Genomic DNA, 26,262 nt, shown 5'->3' with positions numbered 1-26,262 from the left:
TCTTTTCATGTATATGTGTATCGATTAGCTATTAGGATTACGTGTAGTAAAATACTTTGTGTTAATAATAATTATTGAGCCATAAAATTATTTGTTACTTGTTTTTAGAAGCTAAATCATAATCTAATAGCATTAAGATGGGAAAAAAAAACTAGACTTTTCTTATTACATCTTGATCGATTAGTCATCCATTATCAACAATGGGTATAAAATACATAATAGGTGAATTTTATAAAACTACGTACTCTAAATAGTTTCCAGTCAGTATCGCAAACTTGGTAAGTTTATGTCCAACTAAGGGTAAGTTTATCCCCATCTCCAGACCCAAATTCATAATTCAGACTCTGTCACGTTAGCCTTCCACTAAGATTAAATTAGTTTTTTATTATTTAGACTCATACCAAACTTTCTCCACTTTAACACATTATTCTAAGACTCACTCCAAATTTACTATTTATATATCTATTCCTTTTTACAAATATCAACAATTATTTTGAGTTGATGACTTGGCAACTCCACATTGGCTAAAAAAATAATCAGATTGCTTTTTATGAGTTTGTAGAGTCTTAAGATGAGTTTTGGAATCCAAAACTCATCTCAAGACTACCTATAGTCTTGCACCACTTTATTGCAAAAAACACAGTCTTGTATGTGAGTCTTGAGTCAAACTCACCAATAAACTCACAACAATAAGTGGTTTGGTGTTTTGGTGATCATGAGTAATTTTTGAAACCTCAAGTGTTAGGTAAATTTAAAAGTCATACATTAAAGATTACTCTTGTTCTTTTGCAGGGTTATCATTGACTTGTTTGCATTTTTACAACAATAAATAAATTGTTATCCGAAATTTTCAAATTCGATTTTCGATTCGAAACTATTATCGAATCGGCTGAGGATCGGTTCTTCAGACAATTTTGATCTACACTTATCCTAGCCATAGAGATAGCGAGTACTTGGTAGAGAGTATTCCCTTTGTCATTTTTCTATGATTACACGTATTCAATTTTGGGCGTCTCCTTTCTATGGTTACATTTATAAACTTTCCTAAAATAAAAATAATTATTTTACACATATACCTCCATATTTTGACATTTCAAATACATTTACCTTCATATTACAAACTTCCAATCCAAATATTTCCATTTACCAAATACAAGGATATATGTATTCCCAAAACAACTACGAGTATTTTTACTTAACAAAACTAGTACATATTTTCAAAGCAAATATTTTCATTTACCAATATATTTATTTACTCCCAAAATAAATATTCTCATTTTACAAATTTCTAAAGTCTTTTCCTTAATACTCGGTTACCCACTTAAAAACCAAATTTAACCATAGATAAGTGATGGAAGGAGTATTTCTAGAATCATTAATTCACTAATTCTAGAAATTACCATACGATATAACACAAATTCTTGATTAAGGCAAACGGTTTAAAGTTACTCTAAAAATATTTAAAATTACCCTTTATATACTACGAGTACAAAAGTTTAAAAAATTCTGACATAAATTTTACCCTTAAACACTTAAAAGTATTAAATTAAGGGTGCTTTTTTCTGTGTGACTGGCTACATTGTGCGTCCGGTATTACTTATAAGAGTTACTTATTCAGGAGTTACTTATAAGGATAACTTATTCAAGGGTTACTTATAAGGATTACTTATTCAGGGGTACTTAAAGGGATTACTTATTCATGGGTTACTCAGTCGGTCAGGGATTATTTATAAGAGTTACTCAATCGGTTAGGGGTTACTTATAGGGGTTAGGGTTGTGCACCGGTCCAAAATCGAAACGGACTAATACGGAACCGGAATGGACCGGAACCCAAAATCGCCTTTTTGTAAGGATCGAGGACCGGATCATAATTAACTGGTCTTGGTTCCGGTTTGGACCTGTTTATTACGGTCCATTCCGATTTTTGGACCAGCTAGACCGATTAGATCTTTTTTTGTTTTTTGAATTTTTTAAATTGCATATTAATACCAATTAGACCCCTTTTTTGTTTTTTTTGCTGCATTTTGGACCGGGGCTGGAACAGGACCCACGTCCAGCGAGTTGGAGACGGTAGAACAGGCGAATGGTCAGGCGTCGTGAGGTGGTTAGAGACTTGGAGCTGCGTCCAGCGGGTGGTCATATTAGCATCCTCAATTTTGATCTATAACCAACTTTTAAAAAAAGGGGGGAAAAAAGGAGGAAGACAAATATGGCCTAGACGGTGCTGCAGCCGGAGATGAGCGGTGGAAGGATGAATGTAACACCCTAGAAATTCCTTTCCTTTAAAATATCTGTTTTGCTCTTTTTAAAATACGAAATAGGAAATTCTAAGACATTATCGCCACCATGAAAACAGCTAAGGCAAAATCAAAGACACACAGCGGAAGACTCTCTTTAAAAATAAATCAAAAGAAGTCAACTTAAAAAGTCAAACCAAGGAAAGTAAAGTCAAACGAAGTCAACCTACAACTAGGAACCTTTGAAGGTCCTTATTAAAACCGAAATAAGACTTAAAACCTTTGTGTTAGTCTCACAAGTAAAATATATAATATTCAAAGCAATAAATCACATCACATTCTTATAGAAACTAAGCATGATTCGCTCTTCACTCATGCCCATCATGAATATGCTTCATCACCTGAAAAACTTCTCTTTACTTTGTCCCCACTACTCGCCATCAGAAATAGGTCGTCGTAGGGCCAAGATAAAGACAAGGCCAAACAAACATACAAACACATAATCAGCAATGTTGAGTACATAAGTATAAATAGAACACACTAACATGCTTTCATCCTATCAACACACAACTTACCTTGTTGCACTTGTTTACAAGCATACAACATACAACATAGCCAACTAACAAATCACTAGATTATTTATTTAACTTGATTACGCATCGAACGGGTTTTCCCCTAACCTGCCCCAATAAAGGGATACTAACACGGGAGCTAACCGTGCCAGTATAAAAGAACCACTCGTAAGTGGCGGAATTCCTGTGCATAATAAAAAGGAATATACAGCGTCCTGTACTCCCAATAGAAGTTATGGTCAAATATAAAGTCGCATAGCTCCCCCCATATGTTCATACTCAAGGCATATCCGTTCCAAGAGTTTTGGTGCGCAATCACTTTCACTTTATGTTGTTTACATATTTTTAGACTTGGTGATGACTCTCAAACCATAACACAATCAATCATAATAAATCATTCAAGCAATCAAACACACCCATGTAATTCTTGCATAGCACATGACCACAAAAATTAAATGTTGAATCCTTTTTAAACCACCTCGGTGTTAAATAACACCTTATGTGCATAAAGCACCACAAATTCTATCCCTCGGTGTTTAGAACACCTTAAGTGCACTAGGCACCAAAAATATAATTTAATCCTCGTGTACATAGACACTTAAATAGCTCATTTTTCATGCTTGTAGCATCAATAAAATTCTCTTTCAATATTCCAAACTCAATTAAACATTTAGCTTAATTAAACATGCTCACAATCATGCCAACAATAAAAGTGTGGTTCATATTCAACATGCCAACATAATTAATTCCGATCATCAATTCACCACAAATAAATCATACTTCACAAATCAATCGCCAACATCAATCCAATCAACAATTTCAACCAATACCTATCATGATACTACCTTGGAATTAATTAAACAAAGCCTAGCATGCTTCTATACACTTAAATAATTACCGAGTACGCGAACGTACCTTGAATATGATCTCAAAATCGCCTCGACTACACGAAATCACTCACTTGGAAATCTCCTACAACCCAAAATTACAAAAAGACATTAATATCTATTCAATATAAATTTCCAGCAATATATACACTCTTTAAATCACTTATAAACCCTCTAAAACAAGCTGAAAATTAATTTAAAACCCCTACTTTTTCCCAATTAACGGGTAATTAAAAATCCTTTCAAAAAACATAATTCTAACCTTTATATTAAAATTCTAGTTTTTTAAAAATATGTAAAATTGTTGTAATTATGTTTAAAAACACCTATTTCAATAATATTAATCATCTACAATCAAATTCCACCAATATACATTAATTTACAAACCTAGGGTTTTCAATTTGGGGTTTTAAATTCAAAACCAAATTTGAAATTTATATACATAATAATCATAATCAAACATCATAAAAATCATCACACAACCCGAAAACAATAATTAAATCAAGGCTAGATTAGGATTAAAACAAAAAGATTTTTTTTTTGTTGAAGCCGCACCGCCACACGACGAGGAGGGGGCTGTTGCCGCCTTCCACGCGGGCGGCTGCTGGCCGGTCGATGGGAGGTGGTGGCGGCGGCCGACCACCTTGGGTGTGTGCGTGTGTGTGTAAAAATAAAAGGGGATGGGGAAAAATTAAGGGAGAGAAAATAAGAGGAGAGAGAGAGAGAGAGTTTACCTTTGGGTATTCTCCATCTTGGGCAAGATCTAACTTGCTCATAAAATGGGTATTTATACCCCTCTCTCAAAACCCTCCTATTCTTAAATTCCCTTTTACCCTTAATAATCCCTTCTCCTATTAAAACTAGTCATTTGACTTTCTTTAAACAACATTGACTTTAAATTTTCTTTTATAAAATAATATGCCCCAAAGTTTCTAAATAATAAAATAAAATATTTTCAAAACCATTAAATAAATAAAAATGGACCTTTAATTAAAATAATTCTTTTTAAATTAATAAAATACCATAAATAATTCATTTCAAATTATTTAAATGCTTCATAAAATAATGATTTAAATTAAAATACGTATAAACATACGGGGTATTACAATGAAGGCAGTGTGGAGGGATGAGTTTGAGGGATGGAGAAGAAGCAGAGAGAGAAAGTGAATGAGAAGAGGAAGAAGAGGCGTGAGAAATTAGAAAGTTAGGGTTTTTAGAAATTAAAACATAAACTTCAAATTTTTAACCAAGAAAATAAAAAAAAATAAAAAAAAAGTAAGCATTTTTCCGGGTTTCCGATCCGGACCAGATTATTCCGATATTTACCCGGATCGGACCGGAAACACGGAATCACCAAATTGTAAGGACTGAGGATTCATCTGTCCGGGCCAGTCCGGTCCAATTACGGTCCGGTTTCCGGTCTCGGTCCTCTTTTGCACACCCCTAATAGGGGTTACTCAGTCGGTTAAGAATTACTTTAACTCTTGAATAAGAAACCCCGGCCACATATAAAAATTTGTGTTAGATAATCATATTAGCCATCATATCATATATCTGTTATAAATTACACATTAAAATTCAAATCAAACTCATTACAAATTAAGAGTTATCCGAATTAAAGTTACTATAAAAATACTCCTTCCGTCCCTAAAAGAACGACCCTTTTGACCAAATTTTAATCTCAAAATGTTCATCTCATTGGCATTAAAGCACCCTCCAATTTGCAATAATATTTGTGCAAAATTAGCTTTCCCATGTAACTTTTGCTTTTTCAGTTAACCCTTAGCGCATAGCTGCTATTTGTTAGAAAACATATAGGATGGAAAAATGTACCACTACATGTATTATAGGTGACAGGTGGTAAGTATTTTGGGGGAAAATATTTAACCTATAGGATGGAAAAAAAATACCACTACATGCATAATAGTACACAAAAAGTACTATTAAAACAACTTATACTTTAATGGTACAATATATATGCATAATGATATATTATAATATACCACTGTAGAGTTAGCTTTTTTCATTTTTAATTCTAAAGCTTGCTAAATTTACATTTCTGCCCTCCTATATGCTTTGTAAACGCTTAGTAGCTATGCGCTGAGATGCACTCTGCTTTTTCGATGTACTTTTATTACTTTTTCTCTCTACTTTTTTACAAATCCCATGTAAATTTAGTTTTTCAATGTACTTTTATTAGCTTCCCCAAACACTTGTATTTCCCACTTAAGTTTCTTAATACCCGTGAAAAATGCCCAAAAGGGTAGTTCTTTTAGAGACGGAGGGAGTAGATAAAGTTTCCTTTAAGGTAACCGTCTTACAATAAAATTAATGTAAGTCCGCTTTATACGTGACTTATTGTATATACTCCGGGGGTGTTTGGTATGTGGGAATTGAGGGTGGGATTAGGAATTTTAATCCCAATTCAAGAAAAAAACCTTGTTTGTTTGATGGAAATGGGAATAAAAATAGGTTTGGGAATGAAAATATTTGGGTGAAAATTCTCATCATTTTATTACCTAGGGAGAGTAGGTATTAAATGAATGATAAAAAAACATTTTTGCCATTAATGAAAACAATGAAAAAAAAAAATATTAGTAAGGGTATATTTGTAAAATTGTTATTTATTTCCTATATATTCCTCTCACCCACTATCCAAATAAGATACATATTTTTCATAAACTCTCAACCATTAATTCTCAATCCTATTCTTTTTTTTAATCCCCAAATTCTCATTCCAACGTTTTAAAGGCTCGTCGGTACCATATAGATCTACTTCGATGTTAAGGTTTTACTTAAGATAGACAATACGCCACTCCAGTCTCTGTATTTATTTTCAGGCGTTGTCTATTAACCTCGTCGACGCTTCAAGTCCTCCACCCCCCCCCCCCCCCCCCCCCAAATTACAATTTGAAGAGAGAGAAAATACTTGTGTGCTTCTTCTTCGGGAACCCAAAATCTCACAATATTGTACCAATCATCACCTGCAAATAACTATTACAAGGTTTCCTTCACTTCCTTTTATTTTTCCCTTATAAAAAGGACAAATTTTGTGGCTTTTATTAACTTTTGCCAATTGGTTTTCGTAATGAATTTCTATATGACTATATCTTACTTTATGATTTTATATTGTTGGTGTTGTTAGGATTTTATATGTTTTTTCTTGCTTAGTTCATGTTGCTAGATTATTGACTCCAAAAGAATATGGTTTTAAAATTAATTTTGTGTTTAGTTTTCTGGGTAATTTTATGCTGATGCCTGGTTTGTTTTTCGGGTAATCTTTGTCTTGTTAATATTGTGTCAAATGATTAAGGAATGCTTAATTAGTATTTATGTGAAGGGGTTTGTTAAGATTATGGCAAATGTGAACATGTTTTGTAGTTGAGTTAACTAGCAGTTAGTTTAATTTTGGAGGTGGTATTTCTTAAATTGGGTATGTTGGGGAATTGCTCAGACCTTGTCAATGATGTCGTTTATTTACGGGGTAAACAGTCTCAAACCAGTGATTAAAGGGTTGTTTTTGTGATTTGTGAAATACGGAGTAGTTTAGAATGTCAGTAGCAATGTTTGATTGTATTTTGAAATGTCCTTTCCTTGGCATAAGATGAGGGTTGGCTATGTTACTTGGACTCGGGTACTTGTGTCTAACTTGTGCATGTGTCCAAATGTTTTGCTCAGCTATTATGTGAAAAAAAAAAAAAAATCATGATTCTAGCTCAAACTGAAGTTCAAGTGGTCATACCAATGTGGGTGTGTTTAGAATCTGACATGGGTGCTTTAGATGAAATGAGATTCCAAGTAACATAGGGAGTCGGTGGACTAAGAACAGTCAAACAATCTCTAGCCAGTGCTTACTTACTAGACTGCTTGTTCTTTGATAGTTTGATTTTATGAAACAATTTGGAACGTCATTAGCAATGTTCCAATGTTTGGTTTGAGTTAGTGCAAAAGAAGTAAATTCCATCCCTTGGCCTTCAAATGGAAAATCCGGGGATTAAGGATTCTCATAATTACTTTTGTGGATTAGCCAAAACGTTTGCTCCAACCTTACTCTACTTTTATAGATATGGTTTGTTTTTTCCGTTTGTATGTTTATTTTCTTTATGAATAGATTGTAGGAGTGTTATATTGAGACTTCATAATGAAATCGAAATAGAGTCTTTTTGTTGATTAGTTGCAGGGGTATGTTTTTTCTAATGACTAATAATGAAGCCAAAACATAATCATTCTTTAGGATGATTGCAGGTTTATTGGTTGTGGTTTCTGAATTTCTTTTATGTGACAGCCATACACACTCAATTTGATACTTTTGGTTGCTTTAGAGAAGATAACTTATAGCACTCTAAACTGGGTTGTTAGATTGGGATGATGTGGGGGCCAAGGACTGCCACTCTTTTCTGTTCACCTTTGCATGTAATTCTATCTCACTTGCTATATAAAACATTTGGAAGTTTGCAACTACGTTATAATGGTGATGCAAATTAGCATTGAGATTTTTTCACGTGACATTCTACCATTGACTGTAGAGAAACTTAAACTAATTGCTATTAATATTTGTTTTCTTTTTATTTTTATTTTTATTGCAGATGTCTTTGCATCTTGCTAATCTGTCTCCTCGAATGCGCAAGGATGAGTTGGAACGTATTTTCAAGAGCTTTGGCCGATGCACTGTGCAACTGAAAGATGGATATGGGTTTGCAGTGTATGACTTCCGTGGGGATGCTGAGAAGGCTTTAAGGACTCTGAAGGGCAGGAAGATTTGTGGCGAGTCAATATATCTTTCGTGGTCAAACAAACAGCCTAAGCCATTGCAAAGAGCTGCCAGATCTCATGATGTGCGATATGGAATACATTCTGACCAAGGTGATGATTTTGTTGGTCGTAGAGGTTACTTAATGAGTGACAAAAAACAACCTGATAAAGGTCGAGAAAGGCACAAGTCTCCTGAGATACATGATGATAGGCACAGGTTTAATCTTAATGATGCAGGACGTATACATTATGATCAAAGGGAAGTAGTTTTGGAAGAAGGTGGTCGTGTTGTAATTAAACCCAATCAGATAGATGATGGAAGGTGGGGAGAGCAAGTTGATAATCTTCGAAATGATACTGGTTATGATGCACAGAGGGGATTTGATCGTTATGACCCTGGTCGTGTTGATGAAAAAGGTGAAGAATATGATAATCATGGTTTGGATCATTTTGCTGGTTCACATTCTGTAAGGACATCACCGGACAAGAACAGGAGGGTACATCCTGATGGAAAAAGAGGCCAGCAAACTTGTTTTAAATGTGGAGCTGTTGGTCACAAGATGCGTGATTGTTCATCAAAAGAGGCTTTGCAAGAGAAGAACACGTACCACCCATATCATAGGCATGATGTAAAAGCTAAGAATGAAGTTGAAAGGGCACAGATTAGATCTGGGGGACGGTTGCAGTCTTGTTGTCGGAATTCGAAATCTGCAAGACAACCTGACATTCACGGGAAAATATCTCATTCAGAAAAGGATGGAGTTAAACACTCTCCAGTAGAAAATGAATCTGGGTGGGATAAGAGAAAGAACAATAATAGAGATAGACAAAGGGAGAGTGATGATCAAATTGTAGAGTCGCATGATGATAAGAAAAAGAGGGTGTCTGCTTTGTCTCATCTTCATTCTGATTGTGCATCTCCTGAGTTGGGCAGATATTCAAGACCGTCAAAGCCTTTGGGGGGTTTGAGCTCTCATTTTAAAAATGGATCACCTAGATCACATTCCCTTTCTGCTAGATCCAGGTCCTATTCAAGATCGCGCAGATCCAGGTCCCATTCAAGATCGCACAGATCCAGGTCCAATTCAAGATCACGAAGATCCAGGTCTAATTCAAAACGGTGCAGATCCAGGTCCAATATAAGATTGCATAGATCCAGGTCTAGAAGTATTAAGATCAAGTCTAGGTCTAGGTCAAGGTCAAGATCACCATCCTCTTCCCTGTCTATCTCTATTGGTCGGTCTTTACTCTCCTCTCCAAACAAGGCAGAGGGTAATTTGAATGCATATTCTGAAGGTGGACCTAGTCCTCTGTCCAGGGACGCGCATACCGAAGTGAGGCAACATGACGAACCTGAAATATGTGAGGAAAACCTGTCCATTGCTAACAAAGCAGAGAGAAGTTTGAGTAGATGTATGGATAATCTTACAAGTTATCAAATCATGGATGTTCCAATAGAGAGGAGGGAATCCGAACATAACTCAGATATTATGACTTCTACAAAGCATACAGAGGAAAGCTTGAATGGTTTTGGGGAAGATGATCAGATTCCACAATATCAGGACATTCAGGAGGCAATGCTTGAGGAGAATCAGTGGTTAGAACCTCAGCAGAATTTTGAACCTCCACAAGCAGATGCGCCTCTAGGAAGCAAATGCATTTCTACTTCTGAAAAGATGATAGATGGCATGAAGCTGGATAAAGTACTTACTGATACTGATAGTGACTCCACTGTCCCTCATGTATTATGTGACCTCGAGGCTCCTAGCTCATCTTTGCTTGAGAAGGGTGACGGTGAATATGCTGCTGTAAACATCTCAGCTGCAGAACTAAAAGAAACCGAGGAACTTGAAAATGCCAATGTAGAAACGACTAAATCTTTGGAACCAATTAATGATACCTCAGATCTGGAAGCTTCGCCTAAATCGCATGTTGGCAGCCGTTTAAGCATATCTGCAGAGGAATTGTCCAGGGTTATGAAATGCTATGATTTGAAACATCCAGAAGAGAATGAACAGCACCTTGATGTTGGAGATTACTTTGGTTCTTCCCGACTATGGCCTTGGGAGATAATTTATTACCGGAGACTGAAAAAGGGTCTTATCTCAATGGAAAACTATGCTAGGCGAGTAGCACAAAATGAAGCATTCCACATAACTGATAAATATATTAGAAGTAGTAGTGGTTGGGAGTAATTGCTTGAAGAACATTGTTAGAAAGAATTACCTTTTTGATGCTTCTTGTGCGTTACTTGAATGTAAGTGGTGGTGATCCTTTTCACTTTCCTTCTGAAAGGTATGCTCTTCTTTTTAATCTTATATGTTTTTGGTTTAGGAGTAGGTTTTTGCACGAACATTTAGGAAGAAGCGAGTAGAGAATGAGTAGTTATGCTGTTGGGTAACTCTTTGTGTTGCTTCCATAACTTGTAATGCATTATAATTCACAGTATGCTAGTGTGTTCTGTTGCTTCTTTATTCCTTCATGAATCTTATTGCTAGTTATTAAAGTTCACCTTGGACATTGTCATTTCTTTCTTTGAGTACAGAGTATCTAATATTCTACTCATAATTCTCATCTATCTAGTTCTGCTATCAATTGTAATGCTTCACGCTCTTTTGTAATTTTTGTGAAATGTTGCGGTAGATTATTAGAATAGAACCAGAATCACTGAGTATTAAGTTTAGAAATTCCAGAGTTATATTTCCAACTGTATGCTATATTGCTATCTGTCACTGGTTTTCATCCGTAATCTCTTGCAGTGGTTGCTGAATATTACAAACGAAAATTTGGTCAAATGAGTTTTGCACTTACTATAAACGAAAATTCTAGGTCAGTGCCCTCTCTTTCTCCCCTCCCTTACCCTCCCCCCCCTGTCTTTCTCTGACTTACTTGCTTGTCACCATTCAATATTCTTCCTAAAGAGTGCCTCTTCTCTCCGGTCTCGTGCCAACAACTTGTCATGGATGAAGGAACTTACTGACCTGGGATTACTACCTTTGAATCTATCATTGCTTATAACATCGTTCATCAAAATTAAATATGCTGGAAATTATAGGAGATAGTTTATGATTTACTTTTTCCCCTTCTCTGCTGCTTATGTGACGTTTATGTCATGAGGTTGTTTGATGTGCAGGACTGCTTTAAATCACTAAGAATAGGTGGATTATGATGTCAAGATTGGTTATGTATTACCAAGTGTTATTATCTTATGTATTGTAGGCAGGTTATTGCAGAAACTTACCATGAAAGAGAAATTGATAATGCAATATAGGGTCTATGATTTTGTGTAGCTCGTTGTCTCTTCTTGTTTAGTATCCATCATGCATATTTGAATATAAAATCTGTCTTTATTGCGTTCATCTTGTTGAACCAGCTTGAGTGATTACTTAGGATTTTGGAACCAGGATACTTAATCTGATTGTTTTTGGCAGAACTGTAAATAGTTTCATTTTCTGCTGTCTGCTATCTTCAGTTGCAGTAATATCAGCACATAATTCTTTTTTGAGTTAGACAAGAATGCCTGATAAGCCTCTTTCTAGCTGCATTAATATTTCTATGGACATTTTAATGATATACGAAGTATTTGAGTTGAGCTATACATTGTGGCTATGCCATGAAGAAAAAGAGTTGAGTGGGATCATTTTGACATTGTGAGCCTTATGTTTTATTTTCCTGTATCCATGTGAGAGGTGATAAGGATATTCATTCTAGGGCTATAATTGTATCTGGTATCTGTATTCAAACGATCGAGAATCACTTGAATAATTCTCTGTTCAATGATGGTCATTATGAAAATTTATTTGAACTGGCTACATTACAAGTAAATGAAGACACATGTAGGCAAAAGTTCGGAAACAAATTGTGATTTTTTGTGAGAACTGGTGTTTATTGTCCTGGCAGTCATTGCTTGTCTAATATATTTGCAGACAGGTTGAGTGGAGAGGGTAATTGATTAGAATGGTTGAGTGGAGAGGGTAATTGATTAGAATGGTTGAGTGGAGAGGGGGAATTGAGTAGAATGAAATTTTTTGTTTGGGGGGGGGGGTGTGGGGAGGTGGGGGGAACTTATATCTATTATTTCCGTCCACTGGAACCTGCTTTGCTTCGACTTTCGAGCTTGGTTTTGAAATTACTTGCAAGCTTTTCTATGATATTTGATGGACCAAAACAATGTTGCAACCCGTATGCAGATTAACTCAAGTAAGATGTGGTGTTATGAAATGAAATCAACTGCCCGACTCAGGTGCAATAGATAACTGAGTATTGCTGACTTGTAGCCCCAGTTTCCTTTTACTTTTCTGTCAATTTGAAGGACTACTAGTTGGTGTAATTAGGAGTAGGAATGGTACATCAAGTTTCTCCTATTGATTCAATGGCCACTAGCCAGTCGTGCTAATTCGGCCAAGTCATTTCCATCCTTTAGAGTTGTGTATTCACCTGTAGTCTCAGGGGTCTGATGATGGTCCGCTAGCAAGTCATGAGTTCGGTCTGGTAGATATGACCAGATAGTCAAAACTTTTGATGCCCTAGCTCCTGCTCAAAACCCAAAAGGTCTAGTTTTGGTCTAGTTTCCGATGCCTTGCTGCTATGCCTGCTAGCCGGTACCCATTTCCTGATATGGGGTGGCTTATTTACGTTGCAGCTTGCTCGTAGCGTTGTCTTAAGTTGGCTAACTGCACTTGCCATGTTTCAAAAGGGTCACAGTTGCAAATTGGCGCCACCAAGTTAAGTAGTTTTTTGGTTTCAAAAGTTGACACCCTCAGGTTTCAGGAGATCTTTAGGCTTCTGACTGTTTTAAGAGATTAGATTCCTGGAAAACTGAGCTGACTGTTACTCGTAGTACTTTACAGGTGTACGTACCTTTGTAAATATAATGTGGGACACTGTATTTAATTCATAGACCAAAGTGGTAGATTTGAATTAAGCCTAACCTCTCTATCTGACTCTCAGCTTGTCTAACATATTGTACTTTACGTGGAATTTTTGGGACCAATATGACTAATACACGTATAATCTCTTCCTCTGTTGCTAAATATTTGTAGGTCTGATGTGTTATCTAAGAATTAATGGTTCATTTATTCGGTTGGTTTCTCTCTAATTATTACGAATCCTAACCAAATACAAATAATTTTATGAATTATCTAACCTTTCATTCGATGGGAAATTGGAGTATTGTGTGAGAGCCATACTTTCTCACTTTATAAAAAATGCAATTAATTAGCAATGAATGAAACATATCTTTAGCAACGAATGAAACGTATCTTTAGCAACGATAGTAATTTTCATATTTTTCGTTCTAAATTAGCTTACTATATAACTCATTTCTAAAGATGGAGTGAGTACATGTATGAGATAATCACTTGTTCTCGTATTATATGGGTGATTTAGCTGTCTTATTATAATGGTGCTAATAAACTCGTAGAGTCGTAGTCATAACTCATAAATTGATCTTTAAATATTGTGATATGCAAATCTTCTTCTAAAAGTTGTGTGTACATGCACCCACCCCTTGCAAAAGATGCAATAAGTGTTAGGATGAGAAAATTCTCCTAATATAATTGTATGTTATGTCTTACGCATGAGTGTTCAACTATCCCAACTTTGGTCTAAAAGTCTCCTTATATTAGAGGTAAAGATCACCCCATAGCCTCGGAAATAAGTCAATATTTGTATTCTTATTTCTTAAAATCATTGGACGGTAGGCAAAGTTAAGTATAGATCTCGAACATCCCATAAAACAATAATTTTATAAAAACACTTTAAACATGGAGCTTTCGATTGACCGACCAAATCAAAATGACCGTTTTACCGCCCCAATTTCACACAAAAGTCTTGTTCAAAAAAATAAAAAATAAAAATAACTTAATACAAAAGTCAATAATTGTAATCTTGAAATTATTGAATGGATGTTAACCAAACCTTTAGGATTTTTTTTTTCAAAATTATACAAGCCTTTTTATGATGCAATCTCTACACGGGAAAAACAATTATTTTAAAAATAATAATAATACGGAGTAATAAATAAATATATTGAGAAAAAAGAGTATGAAGAGCTTTCCTAAAAAAAAAAAATAGAGAGGGGTAAAAGAAGTTGCCCAAATTGACAACAAAAGGAAGAAAAAATGGCATTAAGTGATTAGTGTGAAGAGGAAGAAAAGGGATGAAATCAATTAATATTTGGTATTTATCACCTGACGTGATGCAACTCTCTTCATTATTCTCCAAGTCTCAACTGCCTCAATTACTATTGCATTTAATTCCTATTTTTAATTTTTTTAATGATCTTTCAATCAAATTTTTGTTCTTCAATGCCTTTGAACTACCCCTACCTATTTTTCTAAATTATTATAATTATTATTTATTTAATAATTTCCCAAAATTCATTGTTTCTTGTTAATTATTCTTCTTTTCCTTAATCTTAAAAGTTGACTATATTTTCGTTAAAAATATGGTTAATTTTGGGGAGTAGATTCTCTGTATTTCAGAAATAGAATGTGTTTCAATTTCACTCTCTTACCTCATACAAGGTTGCGCCCACACAACACAACTCAAATTAAATAGTATACTCTTTTATATTTCTTCCTTTTATTGCCAACGTGTTGATATTTTGTTCAACTTTTTTCTTTTCTCTACAAAAATTAAAAAAAAAAATAATTAAATAAACTACTGTAATTTTTTTTTAAAAAGTGAAACTAAGTAACTCTTCTAATTCTATTCTCAAAAAAAAAAAAAAAAAAACCACATAACTCTTCTAATTAGGTCAATAAAATTGAATCAATTTGCAAGAAGAGTGGTTTTAGTTGGAAATTGAAATGTACTCCTACAACCCTTAAAGTTGCATGATATAAGGAAGGTCAAAACTGAAAATATTAATTTGAATAAGATATTAATTACACCGATTGATGTATGATTTATAAGTATTTTCATATTAATGTCCTGTGTCAATTTAAGAAATGTATTAAATGTTTTTATGCATTCTATTCGATCCTAAATGTTCTTCCTATTTTGATTATGTATCTCTGTCAATGAATTACTTTTATCATAAAAATCTAAACTCTGTACTTCCAATTCTGTAGTATAACGATTAAATATTAAGTACTGTGTGTTAAACTACTCATTGATCGAGACGAATTAAATAAGACATAACATGACTATATTATGTTTTATATATTAAATTAATTTTAATGATTATTTCAATATTTTTTCAAAAAAAAAAAAAAAATTCAATTTATAGTGTCAAAATTTCAAATGAGAAAACAAAATGGATCCGAGGAAGTATATTCTAAAGGCTATATATATTACTTGTATTTCTCTTTATTAATTAATCTCACTTCAAATTATGATGCCCCATACAATAAAAGTATTTCCACTACTTGTAATAATTTGACTCACATGTGCCTATGTATAAATTTGACCTTAAAAATATGTAATTATGTATTTATTAATAAAAGTTATGAAAAATATTACATTAAGACTAATCAAACGACATATACTACACAATAACATTTGATTGTTATATATTACAACAGTAAAATACGTAGCTTCAAACCTTATTCCTTCTATGATCAAAGTGAGTCCGCAGTCAAATTTTACATATAAATAATGTTAAAGTCAAATTATTGCGAGTATTAATAACGAGGGGAGTATACAACATCCTCTCTAACAAGATCTCAATCCTGACATATTCTTTAAATAACATTTGCAGGTTAGACACTTTAGAGTGAGAGAAGAGTAAGGAATCCTTAGATAGACTAAGCTTAGCTTGGTATATACTTATTGGTTTTGTGCTATTAACGTGTGTGGTGTTGATATATGTTCAATGTTCAACGAGGTAACTAGCCGTATAATTTTTATATGTTCAATGTTGATATATGTTCAATGTTCAACGTGTGTGGTGTTGATATATGTTCAATGTTGATATATGTTCAATGTTGAATGTATGAATACTTTTTCAAGGAGTGGTTTTTATTTGGTTTTTTACATTAATTGTTTTCACAAGCTGTATTTTTAGTTTTTTTTTTTTTTAATATTTTTAAATGATTTAGACATATACGTTGAACAGTAGCAAAGATGTGTGCTTTTTTTCATGCTTTGTTAGTTGGACTTTAGAAAGATCTTTACTCTTCAGCTTGGCTATATTATTAATTACACCATTTAATTAATCATAAAGGCTAATTAGTAAGGCTGGTTTACCTGCATTTTGTTAATTAGTTTTAATGACTCGGTTGTTGGTTAATCTATAATTGAATTGGATCCGTTTATTTCTACCCCTTTTCTTTTGTAACTACAAAATCCCTATATTTAAGCATTGTTGTTATAGATAAGGCCATATTGTTTTTAAAGCTAATTTAGTAACCCTTGTCACATGTATGTTGAATATTGTACCAATATGGAATATAATATGCTACTTGCAGTGGCGGACTTGGGCTTAGACCTGGTGGGTCAAGTGACTCACCAGGCCCAAAAAAAAATTTTAAGTTATTTTTAAAAAAAAAAAAATAAAAAATTAAAATCAGTTAGAGGAGACTTCAAGCCCTAGCCTCTTCGTGCTCTTCGTGACTTCGCCTTCTCCGCCTAATCGCCTCCATTCTTCTCTTCGTGACTTCGCCTTCTCCGCCTAATCGCCTCCATTCTTAATCGCCTCATCTCCATTCTTCTCTTCGTGACTTCGCGTGACTTCGCCTCTTCGCTCATCTCCATTCTTCTCTTCGTGACTTCGCCTCTTCGCTTCGCCAGGCAGCCACTGTTCTCTTCGCCTAATCGCCTGGTAGTCGGACGTCGGTGACTCGGTGGTCGTGACTCGTGGACTCCGTCCTCTTCGTGAAATCGCTACTCGAAACGTCGGTGCTAGTAAGTTGATTTCTAATTTTTATTTTTAATTTCTAATCTTCAAATTAATTCATTCTAATTTGTTAATTTTATTAAACTTTGGTTTAAACTTTGGTTGATTTGTTATTTTACTGTTGGTTGTGCTGCTGATTGCTGAATTGGCGAATTGCTGTCTTGCTGAGTGCGTGCCTCGGTGCCTGAGACTTGTCCCGTTTTATTTATTTTGTTCTTTGATTCCCTTTGGCTCTTGGCTTAAAGTCGAGTGATCTACTTACTCCTATTTTGAATATCTTTCAGTGGCTTAGCTGCTTTTATTCTTTCCTATTCATTATGCTGTCTTTTATTGCATCGGCCCGTTCATAATCGAGCTATTAAAGACTATTGATCTTTGTTATTGTTGTAACAACTGATTTGCTAAGCTGGATGATGAAATGTGGTTGTCTGATGTGGTTATTGCTGTCGCATGTGCATAAACAGCAGTTTCTGTCTCTTTCTTTGCTTATCTGTTAATTACACTCCTGCTCCTGTGATCAGGAGAAACCCTGTTGCCTGTTTCTATCTACAATCTACTTGCTCATATTTGTATTTTATGCTTTGAGGATGTCACTGCAGAACTCAGTGGGTATCATCTTATCAAATGATCATAAATTATCAGCCTTCTTGGTTAGATCTTGCTATTATCTGGTATCCACATTTTTGTACGAGATTTCTCTTAGTCGAGCCAATTTAAGCTGCCATAAATCATGCTATTCATTTTAGAGATAAAGGGGAAGAGAGTTTAATGTTTACTATCTAGATTCCCCAACCAATTTAGCTTCAGGATAGCTAGAATATCACTGGTAATATGTTTGTGGATGGTGACCTTAAGTATGTAGGTTTTTAAGTAAAGTCTTGATTCATGTTTGCACTTTTTACATCATATTTTATCATATATACTGTAAATTGGTCTTTTCTCAGAACAGTTATTACAGCTATCCACAAACCTTAGAGTTAACTTTTTTGTCTATGTGTTACTCAACTGGAAGTTTTGTTTTGCTAGGCATTGAAGCAAGAGGTTTTATCTTTGGTCCCCCTATTGCCTTGGCTATCGGAGCAAAGTTTGTGCCATTGAGAAAGCCAAGAAAGTTGCCCGGTACTTACTCCCAAAACTTACGCCACTGGAGACTTGAGTGCTGCCGACTGCCGACTGCCTAGCAAGGTAGGTAATCAACTAATCATCAATTGATTTTTTTTGTGAAATCTGTTTTGTGTAATTGTGTTTTGTGTAATTGAAATCTCTTGAACTTATTAGTTATTACTTATGTGAAATCTGTTTTGTGTAATTGTGTTTTGTGTAATTGAAATCTCTTAAACTTATTAGTTATTACTTATGTGAAATCTGTTTTGTGTAATTGTGTTTTGTGTAATATGTTTATGTGATTATGTCATTATGTGAAATTGCTTGATTTAGACCATTTAGTTGAATATTTATTCAAATAATTTTTCTGGGGAATATTGCTTGATTTAGTTCAATATTTATTCAAATTTCAGAATGAAGAGAAAACATACTCCAAATGAAATGCAAAACATTACTAGCTTCTTTGCTAAAAAAAATCCTACTCCAACTTCTCTTCCACATCCAACACAAAATGAACAAACTATAACTCCACCTCAAGAAAGTGAGCAACTTTCATCTCCATCTCATTATTCAACTCAAAATTCCCCTCAAAATGAACAAGGCCAATGTTCTCCTAATGCCCCAATCTTTGGAGAAAGATTAAGTGAACATGAATTTGCTAATCTTCCACAAGATCCAGGAAAGAGGAGAAAAATGAGTCAATTTCATAAAGATGATAGAGATTTAGTGAGAAGAATTTACATTCAAAGAAAGCCTTGTCAGCCCAAAGACTTTACATTTCCTCAAACTTCTATTTTTGGCAAAAATAGTCGCTTTTGTGCTAAGTGGTTTGATACTTGGACTTGGCTTGAGTATAGTGTGGAAAAGGATGCTGCCTATTGTTTCCCTTGTTATCTATTCAAGGATGAATGTGGCCTTTGGAGGTGATGCTTTTGTTAGTGATGGTTTCAAATCATGGAATCGATCGGATTTAATAAGAAAACATGTCGGTAAACACTTGAGTGCACATAATAATGCTGTTTTAGCTATGGATTTGTTCAAGAAACAAAATTCAAGCATCACACAAGCCTTAACAAAACAAACCGCTGAGAGTACAAATGCATATAGGACGCGACTTGAAGCTTCAATTGAATCTATCCAATGGCTTTTACTCCAAGGGTTGCCTTTCCGTGGTCATGATGAAAAAGAAAGTTCCTTAAGAAGAGGTAACTTTCTTTCACTTTTATCCCTTATTTCCAAAGGTAATCCTGAATATTCTAAAGTTGTTTTCAAAAATGCTCCTAGTAATTGTCAACTTACTTCTCCTAAAGTCCAAAAAGATATCATAAATGCATGTGCAAAAGAGACCACTAAAGCAATGCTTGAAGATATTGATGGTGGTTTATTTTCTATCCTTGCTGATGAGTCCGCTGATGTTTCTGACAAGGAACAATTGGCTCTTTGTTTGAGATATGTTAATAGAAAGGGAGAAGTGTGTGAGCGTTTACTTGGTATTGTGCATGTTGTAAACACTGCTTCTTTGACTCTCAAAACTACTATTGAATCCTTATTAATGGAGCATTCTTTGTCTTTCTCTCAAGTACGGGGTCAGGGTTATGATTGGGCAAGTAATATGCAAGGTTCTATTAATGGCCTTAGGACTCTTATAGAGAATGAGTGTAAAGAAGCTTATTTTGTCCACTGCTTTGCTCACCAACTTCAATTAACTCAAGTTGCACTTGCTAAAAAGAATTCAGATTGTGCTTGGTTATTTGTTGATGTACTTGCACCTCTCTTGAATTTTGTGGGGGGTTCACCAAAAAGGAAAGAGTTTCTTCGTGAAAATCAAGCTCAAAGAGTGGTGGATGCATTGTCTCTAGGTGAACTTGAAACGGGTTCAGGTTTAAATCAAGAACGTGGATTAGGTAGACCTTGTGATACTCGTTGGGGATCTCACTTCAAGACAATCTTGAATGTACTTGATTTATTCCCTGTAATCCTTGGTTCTCTTGAGGATATTGCAAAAGTATCTGATACAATAGATTCTAATAGAGCTCAAACACTTACAAATCTTCTGATGTCCTTTGATTTTGTGTTCGTGGCACACTTAATGGTTAGTATATTTGCGATAACAAATGCTTTGAATGTGGCCTTACAAAAGCACGATCAAGACATTGTGAATGCAATGGCCATGGTTAATGTAACCAAGACTAATTTGCAAAAAATGAGAGATGAAGGATGGGATTCTCATATGGAAAAGGTAATTTCTTTTATTGGTGACTATGACATTGCAGTTCCAGATATGGAGGCTAAATATGTTGTTCCCGGGAGGAGGTTGTTTAGAGGTAAATGCCCACAAGTGTCTAATCTACATCATTTTCGAGTTGAAGTTTTTTTTGGTGTCATTGATCTTCAATTGCAAGAACTTGAAAATCGATTTCCCGAAATAACTAAAGAACTACTTGTGTGTATGTCTTGTTTGAGTCATGTGGATCGTTTTTCTAAGTTTGATAAGGAAAAATTGATTAAGCTTGCAAAATTCTATCCTAATGAATTTCCAAGTTCAGAATTGATAGCCTTTGGTCATACACTTGATAGTTACATTTGTTCTGTTAGAGGAGATGAAAGGTTTTGGAATTTGAAGGGTCTTAGTGATCTTTCAATCAAATTGGTTGAAACGGGATTGTCTGAAACTCATGATAGGGTCTATTTACTTTTGAAGTTGGTGTTGCTTCTTCCTGTCGCAACGGCAAGTGTGGAAAGAGTATTTTCTGGCATGAAGCAAGTGAAAGACAAACTACGAAATAGCATGGGAGATCAAATGTTGAATGATTGTTTAATTACTTATTTGGAGAATGATTTGTTTTTGAATGTTAGCATGGAAGATATCATGAATCGATATCAAAACATGAAAACTCGTCGAGAACTATTTTAATAAGTTTGCATTACTATTTAGTTGTCTTTTGTAGTATTATATGAACATTTGGTTGTATTTTGTACTGTTTGAATATTTGGATGTATTTTTTAGTACTATTATTTGGTTGTTTGGTAAAATTTTTTTTTTACATATTTGATTATCGATTGTGACTCACCAGTCGGAAAATCCTGGGTCCGCCACTGGCTACTTGTATATAATATGGTATGAGAAAGAAGAAGTTTATTACGATCTCAATAAACCTAAAAATGACCTCATATTATCATTCAAAATTTCAATCACTCTATGCTCAACCATTTTAAAAATTATTAGTCAATCTAAAAAGTCAACCCTAATTATTGACCATTTTTCTTATCCAATCGGTGACATGTGTTTAAACTAGCTACCATGATATCCATGAACTTATAAATTTGATCTTAAAGTAGGGTATTAAATGACCATATTTTATAGTTGTTCTACCCCTTCCCCTGGCCGCCTTTTTCGATTGTGAGCATGAACCAAAATTCTGCAGAAATAATTCGTATGTTTTATAATTTAAATCTTCATAAGTAGCACTGTATGAAGACTCATAACTATTTTTCTTGCTATTAAATTATGCTTGTTACAGTTATTATTCAAAATCGAGTTTGATCCTCATATTTTGTGTACATCACCATCCAATTTGACCAAAAAATATATTTTAGCACTATAATCTTAAAGTCATGAATTCTTGACAAGTTATGTTTACATACATTCGCCCTTCTCAAGGAACCAATATATTGTAATCTTGAGTTCTTAACAAGTTAGGTATACATACATTGGACCTTCTTATATCTTACGGGCTACGAACGATGAATCCAGAATTAATAGCTAAATTTGTACATTGAATTTAGCATGAAAGGTCAAGACTAAAGCTTGATCTAATTACACAAGTAATCAAGTACGGATTACTAAAGAGAAATCAACTCAATTTAAAATAAAAAATAGTAAAATTGTCTAATTATAATTTATGGTTGATTAGAGATATAATATAAACTTAATTATATTAGTGCCATGCAAAGTTAATTTAGGACTAATTATAGGAGCTAGTGTAATTAAGTTTTAGTACATCTTAAATGAGAATGACCAACCTCTTGAAAACACCAGTTTCCTACATAGTATTCAAGTCCCATGCAGTTCATCTACCAAGCTTAATTTATGAATTATTTCCTTATTTCAATTATACATACTTGTATTAAGGTAGAACGAAATATAAAAAACTAAATAAATAGATTAAATACGTAGTAAAATACAACTAAAATAATGTGGGGTCAGATCATGTCACAAATCATAACCCAAATATATTAATTAGAAGTTGCTGATAGACGTAACAAATAATTTAGTACAAATCCAAGTAACCCATTTTATTTTATTTTTTTCATTTTTTTTTTTTTACAAGATGCATGGCTAAAATAAGACACAAACACGAAGAATCCTACAACTAAAACTTAAAAAGGTTAAAATAAAGAAAATTAGTTAACAACCTTAATTAAAGTTCCAATTCCTAAAAACAGGGCTACTAAAACAGAGTTTACATTAATTTTTTTCGAGTTTAGCCCTTCTTAGTCTTCTTAGAGCTACCACTATTGCCGCTCTTACTATTATTATTGTTGTCGTTGTTGTTGTTGTTGTTGTCATTGTCATGCACGAAATCGAGCAAGACGGTGCTCTTGCATTTAGGGCACTTGGGATCATCCTCCGATAGCATGACATACATTAGACATCTTGGACACCCTACCAATACCATAGAAGTAGCTTCCGGGCTGCTCATCGATACATCCGACGATACACACGAGCTCGGTGGTGACACCGATGCTGATCGGCTTGGTGATTCCATCCTCGGGTTCAAGTTCGGGTTCGGGTTTACAATCATCCTTGAATTTGGTGGTGATAAATTTAACTTTAAGTCCAACTTTGGCACGTTGTTACCATTTCTCCTGCTCATGGTCTTCTCCTTACTTTTATGATCCTCTAAACCCCTCTTTTGCTTACTCTATAAAACAAAAAAAATAGAAAAAAAAAAAATTAAAATTAAAATTTAAAAAAATATAAAGTTAAAAACACACTTAAAAAGTACACAAAACCAACTTTTGAACTTTTTTTTTTCTCCGTTACACCTTTGAGTAAGAAAATTAATCACGTAAGCAAAATGAAATGATTGATCACCTTTAATTTCTATTACATATCATAATTAATATAATTTAAATACTAAAATGAAATATATCATCATCATCATATTAAATACATGTATGATGTTTATTTGAAATTATTTAACATTTTTTTTATTAAATAATTTCAACTAAACATCATACAGGTATTGAAGTATTAGAAACAAAACTCTAACAAAACAAATAAAAAAAAAATAAGTGATGAAAAGTGATGTACCTTGTCGTTAAGAAAACAAGTGCCCCGTGCAACGGGGCACGGGGGATGAAATTTGTTCCGAGGTGGAGATTGTTTGAAATCGAAGAGATCAAGGGTAACGGGGGCGACTTTAGGCACTAGAAAACCATTATTATCGCCAAGTAAGTTACTAATAAGAAGAGATTTTTTTGGTTGAGGATGAGGATGTGAGTTTTCAAGTAGAAAGGACATTATATAGAAAGTGAATTCAATAGAGAGAGAGAAAGAAATTAAAGATGGGTTTGATGGGAGGAAGGGTTCTCTTTAAAGCTTAATTAAATGGAGTTGAAGTGATGAGAACTTGAAGGCACCAAGGAAATGTATTAATTGTAAGGAAAAAATCCCAAGGAAGAGTGATGCAAAATAAGGAAAAAAATTTAATATAAAGTATGAAATAGCATTAAATAATTAATTAAAATCTTAATAGTTCTGCGAGACTATTACTGTTGAAACAGGGAGAAGTTTTAGAGATGGAGGGAGTAGTAATATTAATACGAGTAATAGCGTAGCAGAAGAAGTCGGAGGAAGAGGAGGAGGAGGAGAAGGAAAAGGAAAAGGAAGTGATGAAAAATTGAAGTCTTAGGATTGAATTGTCATTCATTATTGCTTAGGAGAGTAGGTGTTAATTTATAACTTGAGTAGTACTAGAAAACTACAACTACTCACTATAAACCCAATTGCTTTTAAAGCCAAAAATATTTACTACTATATTAACTATCATAAGTTCATTTTGTATTTAATTTTTTTTTTTTTTGAAAATGATTTTAATAACAATAAAATGAAGAAATTATAAAAACTAGCAAACAGAAAACATTTATATGAAGATCAACCATAAAAATTAAATTCTCTGTCTCTATCTTCTGATAATATTAATGACCTCCCTTATAGTTTGAGCATACATTTATGTCCTTTTTATCTAACTATGTAGCTATATTAGTATTAGCAACTTCTTGAAAATCTAATTTAAGTTAATTTGGTAGTTATGTCTCTTATGAGTTATTATGACCTTATGACTATCTTGAACTTGCTTATTGATGATCAACTAGATCAATTATCTGTTATTGAGTACCAAATATGATTATAATAATGTCACTTTACAAGAATGTATACTAATTAAGTTCCGAGTTTTTACTGTATTCTGTATATACATCTGTTGATAACCTATTTTCATTTTAGTTCATTCATCAAATTTGCTTATAAATTCAATTTAAAACTAACTTTCTTGGGTCATATATACACGAAGATTACTAGCCTACTTATGGTAATCATCCTAGCCTCCTTTGAAGAATTGGAGAATACAATAATTTAAAGTGATAAGAGAGGCGCATAGACCAATCAATCATATTGATTATAGTCTTGAATTTGGAATGAAAAGTAGAGCATTGTTTCCACTTTTTAGAAAGGAAAAGCCTACAAATTACTTGAAATTAGGAGAGATTTATCACAAGGCTGATTTTTATCAAGTTCGGTGATACAATATTTCAAAAAAGTTAAATAACAGGAGTAGTTAAAGTTAATGTTGTATCGCAATATGATTCTTTAGAAAAAACATACATATGCATAATCTTCCATCTATGAGTGGTTATTTCGATGAATATTTTAAGAAAAGGATGAAGTAGCAAATTTGGAACAAGGATGCATACTAGAAATTCCGAGGTTCATCGTGTACGTGTTTAGATGATGTGATACACCTTATTTGATCGCCTATTTTAATTTCGATTTTGTTAAATTTTCAAGCCAGCTTCCTGATAATTCATCTAAGAACTAATACAATAATATCCTCATATTATTGGTGTATCATATTCTTGGTCTAATTGATGTAGCCAAGAACTTGTGCCTCTACATTTGATTAGAACCTTAGCACTATCCTTAGGCTCCACTGCTCCACCGAATACTCTACAGGTTTGTTACTAATTATATGGACTAGTGTATTCAACGATTTTCAGTTTGGGCCAATACAAGTATCTTCAATTTGGGCCAGCCCGAAACTCTTGATTCAGTTTCATGTCCTTAATGTCCAGTATTTTCTTGTTCTTTTAGACTAGAAGCATGGTTGTGATAGGCTGATAGTTCCGTACTCCTTCAATCCTTTTTTGTTTGCTCCATGTCCCACTGTTTGTGAGAGCTTTATGAGTCACATGGAGCAAAAAAAATAAGGGATAGAGGGAGTACAAATTTCAAGTGCACAACTTTTTCTAGGAAATTAAATTAATTAAAATAATTTGTCATCATAACAAACTGTTTTTTTGAGTATCCTAATTTGACCGAGACATTTTCCAACATGGAACTTCGACCAATACTATCTTTAATTATCAACAGCTATAAATTATAAAAAATTGATATTTGGAAATTATACAATAAGACGATACTAACAAGTACTCACATGAATATGTTTATTTTTTTTATTTTTTTATTTTTTGGTGTTTAGAGAGCCACAAGGGCGGGGTGAGAATCGATCTTAGATCTCCTGAAATCGGAAAGGAAGCTCTAACCACTTGAGATATCCCTCACTCTCGAATATGTTTAATTTTAT

General features: G+C 33.9%; 3 protein-coding genes across 5 annotated transcripts; 2 read left to right on the top strand and 1 right to left on the bottom strand.

Annotated features, from left to right (window-relative positions):
* Positions 1 to 6,581: 6,581 nt before the first annotated feature.
* LOC110730137 (serine/arginine-rich splicing factor 4-like) lies at positions 6,582 to 13,534 on the top strand. 3 transcript variants are annotated; one of them, XR_002513001.1, is made up of 4 exons: positions 6,582 to 6,700; positions 8,283 to 10,743; positions 11,208 to 11,277; positions 11,582 to 13,532. XR_002513001.1 is itself a non-coding variant. In XM_021909922.1 (2 exons), exon 2 carries the CDS (start codon positions 8,283 to 8,285, stop codon positions 10,641 to 10,643), a length of 2,361 nt encoding a protein of 786 aa, XP_021765614.1. In that variant the 5' UTR covers positions 6,582 to 6,700; the 3' UTR covers positions 10,644 to 11,201. The 3 variants fall into 3 exon arrangements, 1 of the variants encoding a protein (XP_021765614.1); XR_002513000.1 differs by having other exon boundaries at positions 11,208 to 13,534; XM_021909922.1 differs by lacking the exons at positions 11,208 to 11,277; positions 11,582 to 13,532 and having other exon boundaries at positions 8,283 to 11,201.
* On the top strand, positions 11,965 to 21,308 carry LOC110732372 (zinc finger MYM-type protein 1-like). The gene is made up of 6 exons (XM_021912309.1): positions 11,965 to 12,098; positions 12,349 to 12,392; positions 17,812 to 17,895; positions 18,317 to 18,409; positions 19,204 to 21,154; positions 21,251 to 21,308. The coding sequence occupies exons 1-6, from the start codon at positions 11,965 to 11,967 to the stop codon at positions 21,306 to 21,308; spliced, it is 2,364 nt and encodes a 787-aa protein (XP_021768001.1).
* Positions 21,309 to 22,604: 1,296 nt separating this feature from the next.
* Positions 22,605 to 24,339, bottom strand: LOC110730127 (homeobox protein 6-like). Its single transcript, XM_021909905.1, has 2 exons — positions 23,712 to 24,339; positions 22,605 to 23,319 (listed from the first exon to the last, which is right to left on the bottom strand). Exons 1-2 carry the CDS (start codon positions 23,919 to 23,921, stop codon positions 22,879 to 22,881), a joined length of 651 nt encoding a protein of 216 aa, XP_021765597.1. The 5' UTR covers positions 23,922 to 24,339; the 3' UTR covers positions 22,605 to 22,878.
* Between the last annotated feature and the right edge of the window lie 1,923 nt (positions 24,340 to 26,262).

The sequence above is a fragment of the Chenopodium quinoa genome, unplaced genomic scaffold, assembly GCF_001683475.1.
Source record: "Chenopodium quinoa cultivar QQ74 unplaced genomic scaffold, ASM168347v1, whole genome shotgun sequence".
NCBI classification, from domain to species: domain Eukaryota; kingdom Viridiplantae; phylum Streptophyta; class Magnoliopsida; order Caryophyllales; family Amaranthaceae; genus Chenopodium; species Chenopodium quinoa.
Note: the sequence above shows the minus strand (reverse complement) of the source record. Positions and strands in the feature narration are given on the sequence as shown.